The 16,384-nt window shown below is 39.0% G+C and overlaps 3 protein-coding genes across 4 annotated transcripts; all 3 read left to right on the top strand.

The window, feature by feature from the left end:
- The first annotated feature begins 2,361 nt into the window (after positions 1–2,361).
- LOC122883002 (metallothionein-like) lies at positions 2,362–3,718 on the top strand. The gene is given in 2 exon segments (XM_044211019.1): positions 2,362–3,517; positions 3,520–3,718. Coding segments are annotated over 2 exon segments (180 nt in total). The 5' UTR covers positions 2,362–3,465; the 3' UTR covers positions 3,648–3,718.
- A 1,240-nt stretch (positions 3,719–4,958) lies between these two features.
- ptges3a (prostaglandin E synthase 3a (cytosolic)) lies at positions 4,959–8,837 on the top strand. 2 transcript variants are annotated; one of them, XM_044209647.1, is made up of 8 exons: positions 4,959–4,981; positions 6,122–6,235; positions 6,489–6,558; positions 6,648–6,746; positions 7,005–7,094; positions 7,178–7,234; positions 7,386–7,413; positions 7,979–8,837. In XM_044209647.1, the coding sequence occupies exons 1-8, from the start codon at positions 4,974–4,976 to the stop codon at positions 7,996–7,998; spliced, it is 486 nt and encodes a 161-aa protein (XP_044065582.1). In that variant the 5' UTR covers positions 4,959–4,973; the 3' UTR covers positions 7,999–8,837. The 2 variants fall into 2 exon arrangements, with proteins under 2 accessions (XP_044065582.1, XP_044065583.1); XM_044209648.1 differs by lacking the exon at positions 4,959–4,981 and adding an exon at positions 5,009–5,169.
- A 3,335-nt stretch (positions 8,838–12,172) lies between these two features.
- On the top strand, positions 12,173–15,006 carry mipa (major intrinsic protein of lens fiber a). The gene is made up of 4 exons (XM_044209646.1): positions 12,173–12,937; positions 13,302–13,466; positions 13,586–13,666; positions 13,780–15,006. Exons 1-4 carry the CDS (start codon positions 12,578–12,580, stop codon positions 13,963–13,965), a joined length of 792 nt encoding a protein of 263 aa, XP_044065581.1. The 5' UTR covers positions 12,173–12,577; the 3' UTR covers positions 13,966–15,006.
- The last annotated feature ends 1,378 nt before the right edge of the window (positions 15,007–16,384 follow it).

The raw sequence follows: 16,384 nt of genomic DNA, 5'->3' as shown, positions 1-16,384 counted from the left end.
ATATATATATATATATATATATATATAGAGAGAGAGAGAGAGAGAGAGAGAGAGAGAGATATTAATGTTTATTACTGAGGTTAGTTTGCAGTGGTGTTGAACTGGACTGCGTTATACTGACAGGTTTTTTGCCCACCCCATTTACAAATATGAGTCCATTTCAACACCACTGCAAACTACAACCTCAATAATAAACATATAGTTAAATTAATATATTATTTATGGCTTTTGTATGTGTTTTGTTTATTACCTACCTCCTCAAGTGTCTCTTTTGTTTCATGATTTATGTGACTTGGCTATTAACACCACTATCTATCTATCTATCTATCTATCTATCTATCTATCTATCTATCTATCTATCTATCTATCTATCATTATTACTTAGCTGGCTGGCTGAAAAGATTGTTTTCATCATTGATTAATCAATTAACTTATCATTGTGTCTACAAAATGTCAATCCCAATATGCCCATCCCAAGTTACAAGACTGGTGTCTTAAAATTGCCTATTTTGTTTGACAAACAATCAGAAAACCTAAAAAGCACTCAGTTTATGAGTATATCAGTTTATTGGCACAATCTGAGATGCTGTAACCAACATATTGGCATTTTCACTTGATAAATTACAGTGTTTTGCAATCCAGGTTGCTGTTTTGGTGCTCTCAGCTCTGAAATCTAATGATTGAGAGTTGGGTGCAAAACAGAATTGCATTCACAAGTTTACTTCTGATTGAGAAAGTAATTTCTCCAATATAACAAGACTGCAGCATTCCAGAGATCTTTCAATCAATCGGTACTGTCCACTCTATTTCCGCACAGACTTTTGAAAGGAACAAATAATATCGACATAAGTACTAAGAAAAAAATTCAGGGGGGGAGCAAATCCATTTTAGGTGGGCTGTCCAAATAAAACACAGGGATTGTCCCTACAGCAACACAGTCTCCATCCTGCTGCTTTTCACTTAATGCAGGGCTGTAAACCCGAGTTTCACTCAAACATGAGATAGTTGCTGTATAAGTGACCTCATATGACAGGAGACATTTTCTCTGTCTAAAACTGATCTACTGATGCATGGATGCAATATATCTTCAAATAACTGACTTACAATATGTCTCAACACCTACAAATTAATGATAATAAGAACTTCCAAAGAATTTCCTAAGCCTGATTCATATCAACCTCTGTAATGGCTCAGCCATTATTAAGCCTGTAGAAGTCAGTGATTTCTTGTGATTCTTGTTTTAGGTTTCAATAGAAAAAAGAAGTGAAAAAGGTTGATCAGTTTTTCCTCTTCCAATTAAAAAAGTGTACCAGCTAGGTTTTCACTGAAACCATGGTATAATCTGTTTCCCCCTCTATATTATGGTTTTTGGTTACATTTAGGATTTGCTGATGTGACAGTTAGTGCTGGATGTCAGGGCCCAGACTTTGGATCACCCTGCTTGAGGAGCTCAGGCCAGCAACATCACACATATTTCACATAATTTCCCAAAACACATTTCATACTGTGATTATACTGTCTTTATGTCCATTTAATGAAAACCTGGCATTTGGCTAACCTCTGGAGATATCTAATATCTGGTGGTCTACTCATCATATAAACATTAGATTAAAACGGCTGAGGTGTTTCAGTCCTTTTCCAATTACCTCTACAGCAGCAAAACACAACCATTTTGATTTATGTCATGTAAGTTATACATATATACCTACTCATATTTTACATTGTGCTATTGTATTGATGTTAGACAATAAAGTCAATATCTTCATACAAAGACAACTACCTTCCTAAGATGGAGCTCAGAGGACATGAATTGTTGTCATCATATATATATACAGTATATGTTAAAAAAATGCAAAAATTATGACTAGAACTCGTCAAATAATTCGTAATTTGTTAGTAATTATGTCATAAAGTTTAAATGTATCCATTTCAAATTACACCAGAATTTACAACCAATATGAGCATGTGAAGAAAACCATCTTAGACTATCTGCTATGTATAAAGACAGATGTATGTAGGTATTATTTGTATCGCCATACACTGCAATGTAAAATCAGTTTAATCCAATCTTTTCTGTTTCTATACCACAGCCAGAGTTTCAACAGTATGCTTGACAAACTCTATAAATGACATCATTAAAATCAGGCCAGTAGGTAAACTTTTGTCAACTGGACCATACTGAAGAAGGAAATTAGGTTTTAAGATCACAATAATACATCCAAATTGTGGCTTATTATCAGCCAGAGTGACTGGTACAAAAAACAGCAGCACAGCAAGCTATTGTTAATTACCCATTCAAATCACATTGCAGCTGCAGAAAGCTCCTGGAAGTAATTTTAGATTTCATTGATGTCTTTCTTTTCTTTAATGATGACTAATTCATTAAACTAGTTCATTGTAGTGGCTCAGTGGCTTTAAGGTACAGGTGGAATCTTTTGAGGAAAATAACTCAATTACATACCAAGCTGGAGAAATGTGGCATTATAATGTTGATTTTTTAAATGTTGGATTACTGAATGATATCAATTATGTTTGTAGATTGATGTTGCTAGATTGGTTTGCTTTACAGGAGTTCTGTAATATCCATAACTGACACTAAATATAAGGGAATTAAGTAAATCCACAGACCTTGCTGTGGAGTGACCCTTATAATATAATCCTACAAGTTATGCTCTCATCTGGGTTTCATGTCCCCTCCTCCTAAAACTGGGCTAAAATTTGGACTATGCAGTTATACTATGTACTCTAACTACAGCCCTTCCTGAGTCAAACAAAAACTCGTCTGCCAACTGCCTCCAGCCTCTCATCCCCAAAGTGTCTTCCCTCCCTCCTTGTGTCCACTATCCCCATAAGGCCTGCCACTGTTTTGGTTCTACTTCTGGTCCTTGAAAGGCACATCAGGCACAAGGTAGTCAAAGCAGGAAAGAAAGAAGGATTCTTTGTCACTAGTAACCTATACCCATCTACTAAACCTTCCTCTGCACCAGGCATGTATAATGTGCCACTTCTAGCTGATTCAAACACCTATTCTTTCAAGTATTTTCATCTCATCCTCTCTGACATCACCAGTCGTGTCCCTCACATTCAGAAGCTGCCTGGCATTGTTATTCTATTCTTGGCCCACAAAGAAAACCACTAGAAGTCAAACACCACGATCTGCAATTCATGCCACCAAATGAACCTGTTGTCTCATTTATGTTTTCCTTAGTCACATTGTAATGGAAGGTCTCACAAAGGAGTCATCATTGCTTCCTCTATAGTCTTTTTTTCTCACTGGTCCTTCTCCAGACTGATTCCTTGATGGAGGCAAGGGTTAAGAAAAGCTATAAAAGAACTAAATTTCATCCTGTGCCTGTTTTGCATGGCAAAAAATCATCACTTGTAAAGCTCATATTCTCAACACTGACTGAACCAGGACAGGAGAAACATCAGCATTAACATCATACTCTCCACACCAATTCAGAAATGGACCATTATGACGTCTTCAAGACTGGAATCAGCAACTGCAGAAGATCCTGCTGATCACAAACTGCTCCTGCGCCACCTGCAAAAAAAACTGCTGCTCATGCTACCTGTCCGGCTGTAGCAATCATTCTTCTGGCTGCGTGTGCAAAGGGATGAACTGCAACACCAGCTGCTGTCGTTGATATGAAGCCCACATTAACTTCTTTGAATCATTAATTGCACTTGCAAAAGCCAACAGTACAGAAAATGTATTTTGCACTTGTCTTTTGACTTTGAAATAAACAAGTTTCCTTAAAAATGTTTTTGTGAGTTTCCACTCTTTGGATCAACAAGGTTATCTTATTCTGTCTTATATTATGTGTAAATACAAAACATACATTTGTGTAGTGTGTGGACATAATCAAAGCAACAGTGATACAATATAATGAAATCCAATACACTGGATTTCAAATTAAATGCTATCTTGTTGAGGCCAATAGTCTGCAGTGTGTCAGAAAGCTGTTGATTCAACTCTGATATTACAGCTGATGACATATGATAACTTTTTTGAGTGCTTCTTACAATTTGCCTGTAACATTGACAATATGCTTCCTGTTGACCTCTGTGTGTCATGTCAGTTTAGGACTATATTGTAAATGTAGGTGTGTGACTTGTTAAATGTGCATGCGGTGGTGATACTAATGGGGAGGAAGAGATAATTGTAGGGCCCCATAACTGGACAGGGGGCACATTGTGGGACCTCTTTAGAATATGTTTTTTTTTTTATTTTGGGATGGTTTGTTGGAGGGAGATATTATTTTAAGAGGCCAGGTGCCAGGTGCTCGTAGCTTAATCCCTGGGTGCACTTGGTGGAATGTAAATAAGTACATTTACTCAAGTAGCCTACTGTACTTAAAGGTACCCTGTGGAGTTTTTGACCACTAGTAGTGCTATGGAGCAATGTTTTTTTATAGTAGGTCCCCGCTTTGTTTGCTCTTGTGCCATGCTAACATGTCATGCTAACAAGCATGCTGCCTGTGCCACCATATAACCAAGCAATCTTCTACAGCTATATATAATATAATTCAAAAATTATCACAGAATAATTAAGTACTAAGTAAGGGATTAAGTACAGTTAAATTGTGACACAATCATCAAATGGTTGAAGATATGTTGAGGAAGTGATAAATATCCACTTTACTAATACTGGATCAACAAATTTAAATGTCATAGATTTGGTGCTTTTACACAAAGTGAATGATTTTATGCTATTTAACTGCACTAGTTGGGATATGTAGAGCATGTTGTTTTGGTATATCTCTTCCCCCTTAAAATTAGTTTTCATGGCTGTATTTATATAACTATCAGGTTGTCACTTTCTTTATCATCAGGTTGTATGAGTTTCACAGTATCTATTATGGAGCGACACTCGAGGCGGAGCTGTTGCGCTGCTCTGGAACACTAAGCACTCGTTCTAGAAGTCTCCAACGGCTTTCTGAAACACCAGTGCCCACGCTCGTAGTAGGCGGATGAAACGGTACGTCACGAGAGAACAAGGAAAACACGCGATGTTTGGAGAGACACCAGTGCATCTGTTGCAAACGTTGGAGTTAACTGTTTAACGTTAGGTTTCACTTATCATTTTTGCCGGGCACTACAGCTAGGTAACAATATTATCTATATCGTGGTCCGACGAGGGAGTTTAATTGCTAAAACAGTGGAGATGTAAGTCTTGGGTTTACTATGTAGTCGTTAACGGTCGTAGCTAACAAGTTACAAGTATTGGTAGTGTGGTATACTGCGGATCAACCAGCTAACATTAACGTTAGCTAACTACGCTATGCACATGAGTTAGCCTCAGCGGCGCAGTCATATTTACACGGCTTGTCAAGACTAAAAGGCACAGCACATCGTTAAATCCACCAACAGCGTAATTTAATTTGGCACTACTGTGCCCCATAAGCTGATAAACTCCTAGCTAGTTTTGTTTACGCGCCTTACGACAGCTCCGTTATCTTTAGCTAGCAGGCTAAAGTCAACCAACACGATATGGGTAACATTAATGGTAGCAATGAAAAAGCATGGTGTCATGATTAGCTCGAAAGATTTCACTTTAGCTAACGCCAACTTACACACGCTTGTCAGCGATACACGTAACACAAGCTGCCCTCATTCAGACAAATATTAATTATAAATTATAATATTTTTTCTTGTCACTGTGGTTTACGTCCAAATAACCATGCAGCTTGCTATTTATATAGCATTACCCGACTGCCTCTCAGTATGATAATCTAAACTCTGATATGTGTATTATATTTAATAAACTGTTAGCAAGTGCACGATTTTGATGAAAATGCTTATTCTCAAGTTTTTCTTAGAACAGTTATTGCATTTAGATGAAGGACGCTTCAGAGGCTCCCATGCTAATCTGGAGTGAATGAATGAAGCTTTCCTCAACATGATTTTAAACGTGACCTCAAATGTACTGCACCCTATACACGTGGGCCACCAGAGCAGAATAACCACCCCTGACTGTTAACATGATATGCCCTACTAATATTAACAAGTGGGGCACTCTTAGTTCTTGCATAATTATCATATCGGATTATAGTGAAGCAGTGATGATGTTGGATTGACTTAATGTCACTTATTCCCTCTTTCTACTCATCGTCATTAGGCAGCCTGCAGCAGCTAAGTGGTATGACAGACGAGACTCTGTCTTCGTAGAGTTCTGCGTGGAGGACAGTAAAGATGTGCAAGTAAATTTCGACAAGTCCAAATTTGATTTCAAGTAAGTTGCATTAATAGCATTAAATTAAATGGTAATATTCCTGATGATTTTCTTGTCCTTAGGGCTAACTGTCCCCATTTCCCAGAATCATCTTAAAGAAAAGATGAGTCTTAAGATGCTTTTTTGGGAACAGGGCCCTGTTATGTGGTATAGTGAATGAACAGTGATGAAAACACAAATTACTTACTGGTTGTCAATTATTGTTGGCAGTTGTAAAATATATATTATGACCTCTTTTCTTTTCATCATACAGCTGTTTCAGTGGAACAGATAATATCAAACACCAGAATACAGTGGACCTTTTTGGGGAGATTGACCCCAAAGTACGTTTGTCACCTGTAGCCATAGTTGCAGTTCTACCATGTCTTTTATTCCTTCAAAGCCTTCATCAAACTCTCTCTGTTCCATGCAGGGATCCAAACACAGACGCACTGACAGGTCTGTGTTGTGTTGTTTACGAAAAGCAGAGGCTGGGAAATCATGGCCACGACTTACCAAAGACAAGACAAAGGTAACTTTCATTCTTTAAATAGAAAAAGCTGTTAGCTCATTTATTTAACCTACATATTAATAAAACGTGCATCTGTCTGCCTAGTCCTGCTAAGTATGATGAAAAGTATGGAAATTCTTAGTTCTAAGAATGGTGATAATATTGCATGCCACCTAGCTATAAAGCTAAGTAGATATCAACATTGAAAAAACAGCTGGAATAAACTGATTACATATTTAATATTGCCTTACTTAAATATTTGAATGTGTCTTCTCTCAGTGCAACTGGCTGAGTGTGGACTTCAATAATTGGAAAGACTGGGAAGATGACTCAGATGAGGACTTGTCAAGTTTTGACAAATTCTCAGAGGTAAACATTGAACATACACTGTGCCTGAAGTGTGAGTATGTCCCGATATACTGTAGTGCTGACAGTCCTGTGGATTTCTCTAGATGATGAACAGCATGGGAGGGGATGATCTACCTGATTTAGATGGTGCAGATGAGGAGGTATGTTTTTTTAAATACATATTGTGCTTTTTATGCATATCCTTTATTTCAGAGGCAGGTGTTTTGTTTGGAGACATTTTAATGAAGTGAAACCTACCAGGTAAATCAGAGTATGAAGAATTGTTATTATTGTTTTTGCTTTGTTTTGCAGCATGATTCTGCAGACAGCGACGATGAAAGTAAGTGCTATTCTAAAAGAGCTGTCTTGTAATTTGTAATCGGTAGTCACTAGATCCCATGGGGTGAGAGGATAGAAGAGGACAGCCATAATGCTAGGCAGTGCCAAGTGTGCGCAAACATTCATTGTAGGATCTGTGAAGTAAGCTATAAAATGTTTGGGGTAAAAGATGACATCATCTTACATAGTATGGCAGTGATGGTATTATGTTAGAAAGGGCTCGATTGTATATTTCTGTCCTTGGAGAAGGAGAATTCATTTTATTCAATGAAAAATAGCTATAATTAAGAGTTAAGTAAAAGATACTGCAGGTTGTTAGAAGAAGAACATGGATAGACAAACGTTAAGCATGTCCTGCAGACAGTCAGCCTCTTTACCAGAGCAACTTTAGCCATAAAATCACAAATGGGTATGTTTAGGTATTAGTTTGAATATGGCTGCACTCCATCTAAAAGCCTGTGGTAGTAGTGTTATCCCTTTTTATTTAATTTCTTATGAACTACCTTTTAGATTAGATTCAAATCTAATCACATCACATCACACTTTTTATTTTGTCTCACTTCCAGAAATGCCCGACCTTGAGTAGATGAATATGGATGCCACCTCAGTAGTAAACAAAGCAAGTATATATGTCGGTTGAAGAGAGAGATTAGACATGAGTTGGCAGCCATGTTGGAGAAGAAACCTCATCTCTCTACGCAGTTTCCTAAGCGAAAACCCCTCAAGGGAGTGACGGGGGAGTGACTGTTGGATACAGACATGCACAGAGATCAATTGCTGTTCTGTTCTGCATGGACAATTCTGTTCAAATGAATATGTTATTGTTCATTGAGTTAAATGACTGTAATGGGATGTGCTGATGTCTAACACCTTCTTTCTTTGTTTTTTTGTTTTTTTGCGATGTCAGGTTATGTATTGAACGTTGTGATTTCTAATGGGGAAAAAAACTCAAAATGCCTATTTTCCAAAAAAAAAGTCGATTTTTTTAATGACAGATTTTCCCCTTTAATGTTTGTATTGTAAATTGCACTTATTTTGTTTGTTAATTTAAAAAGCAGGAGTTCCGCTTGAAATGGGTTTTCCAATGTATGCCAACATCTGCAAATATTTAACAATAATTTCATTTTTTAAACATATTTCATCATTTAAAAATAAACACATATGCTTGTGCAACTTACTGTTTGTGTTGAGATTAAGGTTAGCGCTTAGCATAAAGTCATACCTTTGCAAAGGTGAGTTTGTTTCTCTATGCCAGTGTACAAAACATTGCACATTGTAGCAGGTACAAAAAAGAATTTTCTTCCAGAGGAGAGGGCAGTCTTGTGTGTTTGATGCAACACGTGTTGAACACTTTTGCGTTTGTCTTATGCTGTGGGAGTTTGGGGTACACATTTCTAATAAACTGTTTCAGACTGTTGAAAACAAGGCCTTAGTATTGAAGCATCACTTTGTCATATGTTCCAAAAGGTTTAACTCATCATTGAAGTTTAGAGATTGAATACACTGAAGAAGGGATTATTATTCATTATTGTTGTGGGGATGTGGTTTCAACAGTAGCGGAAGAAGTACTCTGATCTTTTACTTAAGTAAAAGTAGCAATACCATAGTGTAGAAATACTGTTACAAGTAAAAATCTGGCATTCAAAATGTACTTTAGCTCCCAAAATTACAAGTACTCATGCAGAATGCCCCATTTCAGAATAATGTTTATTATGTTATTCGTATATAATTATTGCCGCATTAATGTGTGCATCACTTGAATGTTGCAGCTGGTAAAGATGGGGCTAATTTTATTTACTTAATATACTGCTGCTTGAATTTTCCTCCAAGGACAAAGTCTTATCTTAATTTATAATAATATATCATAATTCATTTTGTGATGATACTTTATATTATTAATCTGAATTTGCAAAGTAACTAGTAACTAAAGTTATCAAATGTGTAGTAAAAAGTACAATATCCCCCTGTGAAATGTAGTAGAGTTGAAGTATAAAGTAGCAGAAAATAGAAATACTCAAGTAAAGTACCACACAAATAGTACTTAAGTATATGTTACTTTCCACCACTGGGTGTAAGTATCAAACAATGTTTAAAAGATAGGTTAACATTTTTCCTGTCTGTCTTTAAAAACAATAGTGACATACCCATACATATACTAAAAGATTTATTGGTCATTAAATGTTCCTCCTGTCCTTACTGGCCACAAAGATCCCTTGCTAACACAATTCCAATGTAAGTGATGGGTAATAAAATCATCAATCCTTGTGTGAAAAAATGTATTCTAAAATTCAGCTGAAGATTATATGTGGCTTCAACAGACAGAGCTGGACAAATCAAGTGGTTATGTTCCAAAGTTAGACATTTTAGAATATAATTCCCTCTCTGTGTTTCCTCATATTAGTGTTGGCTGAACTTTTTGGCACAGAACGTGGACTGTGGATTTTGCCTCTCATCTCTTACACTGGAATCATTTAGGAAGGAGTCTCTTTACAGCCAGTATGGAAAAAAGGAACAACTACAGCAACTAATAACTCTTTCAATTTACATATGGGCATGTGAGTATTTTATTAAGACAGGCTTGTGAAAATGGGAAATGTCACTTTGTAACCACTGTGTGGTGCTAATGTTTCAAAACACTCTACTTTCACTTCTCTATCATTACAGAGGGCATTTTAGGGGCTTCCCATCTCCTCTGTACTTTTATACTGAGTGCAAAAAGGGAAATGGAAGCCTGAAATTCCTTTCCAGTGTAAATTACTTGTGATTTTTCTAAACATGGCAACTACAGTACTTACTTCCCTCACAAACACAGAAGTAGTAAGGGAAGATGCCATCTCCTTATTCTGTGATGGTCAAGGTATGTGGTATTAAAATTAATTATCAGTCAGTAAAGGCCATAGATTATTAATGAGCATAAGAACCATAGATTATTGTCAATGAGATGTCAAATCCTTGGTTTCTGTCATGTAAATGGATCATTTGAAGGAAGTGGAATATATCTAAATATCCCTTGCTGAGGATTTTTTTTATCAGCTCCTCTGAAGCCTACCATCCTTAATACTGTATGTTTTAGTCCTTTATCCCATGTGTCCTGCAATATATGTTTTCACCACTGTGTGGTGAGTGCAGGCAAGAGCTTCTACCTCAACGTGAGATGTTTAGGGGCTGCATGTTATTATGTCAGTGTCAGCAGTCTGGACCCAGGGAACAGGAAAACACAATGCAAGCACCTTTTCAATACCCTCCCCTGTAAAACTAAACTGTGGGCTTAAACCCACAAAAGGTGGCTTACCACTGATGGAGGGAGTCATGAGAAGGACATAATACTCATCACAATAGAGGTGCACCAACTGGCAAACTAATAAACTGTCAGAATCAGGAATCAGAATCCAGCAACAACCACCATTGTTCATCATATGATGGTGGTAGATTTTGTTCCCCATGTTTTTCACGTTGTCTTGAATGTGAGGTGAAAAAACATCCTAACATCAAGCTGTGAGATTGATGAGAAATCACACTGAATATTTGTAAAACACAGACAACTTCCAAAGTGACCTACATCCTCCGAGACATAAAAATGTCTGCTGATTATGTTTGTAAATTGTTCTGATGCCATTCCAACACAACTCTCTGGAGTATGAGTGCAGAGGCAAAAAAAATATGTATAGCCACTCTGGCCCATGGAAAAGGGAACTCACGGACAGCAAGACAAACAGATCATAGAAACCAGCAGAAACTGTTACTGCCAGCGTTTTGTTTCCATGCATGAAAGGAGAAAAGCAGTGAGCTCAGCATAATCCTTTCAGAGGGCTGCAGCCATCACTCTGGCTGCCCTGGTCAGCATGATGCTCCAGTGCAGAAGCTCAATGCCAGGCCTGCTCTCCCCTCTTCCTCTCCAACCGTGGATTTTCCACCGCTTTATCCGACCTGAGCCTCCAAACGCGCCCAGCACACACACACACAATGTAAAACTGTGCCTAATCAGTTCTGCTGCCACAAACCCAATTTGTACCAATCCAGAGCACAAGTGGTGAAATTGAGAAATTGCTCGTGCTTTGGTGATCACTGCTTTGATTAGAGTGAATGTGAACTGTTGATCGTACATTACAGAGGAGACAATGAAAACAAAATCATGGAAAATGAGTGAAAGGTGGACATTGTAATAACATTAATTCTGTGCTTGTAAAAAATATCAAAATTATTGGAAACCAAGCAAAACTCCTACTGCACTCCACTTCTACCAGCTCACAGGTTCTGCCCACTGCTTTAACATTTTCAGGGTTAAAGGTCAGTGCAGTTTCTCACAGGGGCTTTTCAGTCAGTGGTGTTATGAATGGGATTTTCTACCACTTTGTTTGGATTAATGCTTCAACCAGGCTGTTGGTGGTACTCAGGTACTAGATCGCCACCTCCTCCAGTAAAACGAGACTGAAAATATAAGATGCTCCAAAGTATTATACTTTGTGTTTACTTCTCTGCTTGTCCTCACCATATAAATTCAAAGTGAAGTCATACATTTCATACAAGTACCCCTTAATCTGACTAACTGCAGTATGTTGAGAGCTTTCCTACAGAAATAAGTTACCTAATTATCACGGTCTAACCCGTTAATTTCTACAAAGAGCAGACAGAGGGAGGTCAAGGCAGGAGAAGGGTTAAATGATTTTGTTTTGATTTGTAGTATTGTGTGCTGGCCCCTCCCCTGGGCTCGGCAGGGCTGCTGTGGCCCTGGGGTATTATAAAAAGGCCTTTGAGCTCCCCCTGCTCTGGTAAAGAGGCTGACTGTCTGCAGGACATGCTTAACGTTTGTCTATCCATGTTCTTCTACTAACAACCTGCAGGGTTGGCACATAGATGCACAGAGACTGGCGTACTGCTCCACTCAGGAGCTCTCTATGACAGAAATCAGAATTCAGAAGGCACAGCAGAAGATTGTTCACAGTTGCATGAGAGTTACATGTTGAGCAGTTTACGTGTTGTTGCATTTAGCTTTAGAGAGCCAGTTTCTGTTTGAGGGCTGATTTTTGTCATTTGCTGTGTTTTTTGGTCTCAAACACAGTCATTATTGTGGAGAAATAGCATCTCCCATTAGTTAATTAGTTAGTTTTTCTTTTGACTTTTCATCCCTCCATTGCTTAGAGGTTGCCTTTTGACCTTTTGCCACCATGTGGGAGTTCAGGTCCATGTCTTTCTGGCGGGCGGTGTTCGCCGAGTTCTATGGCACCATGTTCTTTGTATTCTTTGGGCTGGGGGCAGCCCTCCGCTGGACCACCGGGCCCCATAATGTCCTCCATGTTGCCTTCTGCTTTGGGCTGGCGGCTGCCACCCTCATCCAGTCCATCGGCCACATCAGTGGAGGACACATCAACCCAGCTGTTACCTTTGCCTACCTGATTGGCTCCCAGATGTCCCTGTTCCGTGCTTTCTTTTACATCATAGCCCAGTGTCTCGGAGCACTGGCTGGTGCTGCCGTGCTCTACGGGGTCACGCCCAACAACATGAGGGGAAACCTTGCACTCAACACGGTAAGATTACCTGCCAGTCACTGCAATACTACACCCATCATTACAAGGAAGCAGACTGGCTCTAAATCCTGTATTACAAATTGTGCATTACATTTTTCACATACACTGACTGTTTAATATTAAGATAATGAACTATAAATTACATAATGTACAAATTAAGTATTGTATGTACACAAAACATAATTGCCAATTCTGTCTTGAAAAGCAAGATAGATCTAAAACCTGACAAGTCTGACATAAGGTCATTGAAAGGGAAAAAATCACAATGTGTATGTATGTATAAAAAAACATGTTAATTGTGTGTTTTTAATTTATGCACTAACATCATTCATTTCATCTCTTTCTTCCCCCTCCCGTCTTTCAGCTGCAGCCAGGCATCAGCCTGGGCATGGCCACCACCATGGAGGTCTTCCTCACCCTGCAGCTTGTCGTTTGCATCTTTGCCGTAACTGATGAGAGGCGCAACGGACGCCTTGGATCTGCTGCCCTGGCCATAGGCTTCTCTGTGCTCATGGGGCATCTTCTCGGGGTAAGAACCAACCAGAGGGATCTAGAAGTTTGAAACGGCTCACTGGGTTCATGCAAGGATCTGACCATTGTTTAACGTTACAAGTCTCAATCCTGATACTCTCTCTGTCTTTGACTTAGATGTACTACACTGGAGCAGGAATGAACCCAGCAAGGTCCTTCGCCCCTGCTGTCCTTATCAGGAATTTTGTCAACCACTGGGTAAGAAGATCATATCTGTAAATTTTACACTACAAACTCTTGCAAACCATAGTAATGTAACATCTTCAAACTCACTAATGCATTCTGCTCTTTGTCTTTTCTGTTAATGACAGGTATACTGGGTGGGACCCATGATTGGTGGTGCCATGGGTGCTCTGCTGTATGACTTCATGCTGTTCCCCCGCATGCGCGGCCTATCCGAGAGGCTCGCCACACTGAAGGGCACCCGGCCCCCAGAGGCTGAGGGCCAGCAGGAGACCAGGGGAGAGCCCATCGAGCTCAAGACACAGGCCCTATAAGCCTGGAGAAGAAGATTGGCTTTCTGACCCCCATCCCTCACCCCTCACCTCTCACTCCTCACCCTCAGTTCCTGGTCCATCCTCAGCCCACTCAGCATTTCTGCACACATACCTCCACACATGCTAACACAGATCCCAAACACCTTTGTTATCCTTGTTCTGCATCCAGAACTGGACCTACTGAATTACAGTGAAGGGGCACCCACAGCCCTGACCATCTCGCCTGATTTCACCTCTATCCATCCTTCCTCCTCCTCCTCCTCCTCTTCCCCCTCCTCCTCCCCCTTGGACTGCAGGACAAAGATGGAGGGTTAGAAGAAGACTTGCCACTGAAGGAAGCACCCTGTGCCCTGTGGTGTGGGGAGTCAGTTACTCCTGGCTGACCAGGTGGCTACAACTGCTCAGGACAGGGGCCTATCTCTCTATCTTTCTCTCCTTTTTCTCTCTTTCTGTTTTTCTCCCTATTTCGTAGTCTGCTAGGAGTGAAGCTACAGTAGAGCAGTGGACTTCTGCATGCTTTTCCATTTTGATCCAGTGTGATCTCGCCCTTTGTTTTGTTTCGTTTAATGAACTTTGGGTAAATTACATGTATGTATTGTACTTTGCCAGTATTTATTTGGCTCTCATTCTTCTTTTCCCCTTTTTTTTTCCAGCTGTGTGTGTGTGTGAGAGAGAGAGAGAGAGACAGAGAGTGAGTGTGCATGCATGTCTCTGTGCATGTGTATGCATGTGTGCTTGTTTTAATAGATAATTTTTTTATTTTTCACTTTTTATTGCCACAATCCTTTGTCTGTAACATTTTTTTTCCCGTACAAGCATATTTTAGGGAAAGATGCGGCCTTTTCCACAACCTCACTGATACTGCAAAAGTTCAACAGATTCCATGTTTAGCGTGATCCCCTTTTTATATCAGATGAAAATAATTTATGCCTTTGAGTCAAGTCTTAAAGCCAAATTCATTCAGTTTAGAGTTTGTGTCTCATCTAGTGAAGCACACACACATTCATATTTATATTAAAATAAACACAAAACACAAAACTATCTGGTCTTCCCTGAGCTCAGTCTTTTATGAAGTTACAATAACAAACATTTTAAATGGTATAATTGCCACCAAATATGTTACCCATTGCTTTATAAGTGGGAAATCTGCAGGTTTGTGCCACATTTAGATAACTTATACAGTATTTGTGTTGGGTTACATTTTAAATGACTTTCTGACATGAGCTTTGCTTTTAGAGCAGCGCTTATCAGATTCATGTACAGGTGTGTGATAGTTGGTTTGCTTTTACTTTTGCGTGTCTGCCATGGAAAAACAAAGAAAGCAAACCTGACAAGCTGTCATGAGGAACAAGCGTTTTCTAGTTGAATTGTGTTGTTTGGCACGACTGAAGGGTCTTTGTTACATCAACTCGAGGTTAGAAATGAAAGAGTGTATGAGGTGTGGTGGCTTGTTGCTGGTGTTAGCAAACACCTGGTGCCTTCTCTTTTCTATGCTGAGCTGTGTGGCTCTTTGGGAGTGAGATAGTTTTATTGGACAAGCCCCTCTCTGATATTTGGAAGAAGAGAGAAGGTCACCGTGAGGCAACTGAAATCTTTAGTGTGTTTGTACAGGGTGATAAATGTACACCTTTATTTTCATACAATCTACAAGAGAGAATGAACTTTGAAGTTGAAGCTCTACATTGGCCTGGTGTCCCCTCTCGCTTCCATCCCTCCTTCATTCACCCTACCTCCTCCCTTTGTTTATGAGGCAGCCATCTTGTTCTGCTCTAATGAGGGGACATCTAAAGCTGCTGGGATGGAGGGAAGGGGACGGGGCACTGAGATAAGTTAGCATTTTGACGAATTTTACCAGAGCAGTTATTGAGCCAGACATGTTCTCTCTCTGCTTCCTCTACATAACCTTTTTTTTTTCAGTGTGATTTCCCTGGCAGTGGTTGAGTAGAATTTAAATTTTAGTGACATGTTGAAATTAGAATTTGTGTTCTAATGGAAAAGCTTTGTGATGTACAGTGTAAAGTTTTCTTTTTTTTAAAAAACATTTAATGATTGTTGAAACTGGATGGATAGGAAATATAATATGCTAGTTATGCAATGTCTCCTCTTTGGCTAATGGATTATGGAAGTGATGCCAATTATGTTATACACCAATATGCTTTCATTCAATGGACAGCCTTTCTGGTACCTTCCCAATCACAATGCCATTGATTTATTATTTTTATATGTCAAAAAAATCCGAAAATTCTTATGTTTCCAATCCTTTTTTTGTCTGTTTTCTTTTAGACTGACTGTAAAAACAAATATGGGATTTAAATTGATGGTACCAGACAGGACAAAACTACATTTGCATCTATGAAGAAGCAGATCTAGATATATGCAACAACAACGGTTATCATATATGACATTTTCCACCTCTAAC

Source organism: Siniperca chuatsi, linkage group LG10 (genome assembly GCF_020085105.1).
Source record: "Siniperca chuatsi isolate FFG_IHB_CAS linkage group LG10, ASM2008510v1, whole genome shotgun sequence".
NCBI classification, from domain to species: Eukaryota; Metazoa; Chordata; class Actinopteri; order Centrarchiformes; family Sinipercidae; genus Siniperca; species Siniperca chuatsi.
Note: the sequence above shows the minus strand (reverse complement) of the source record. Positions and strands in the feature narration are given on the sequence as shown.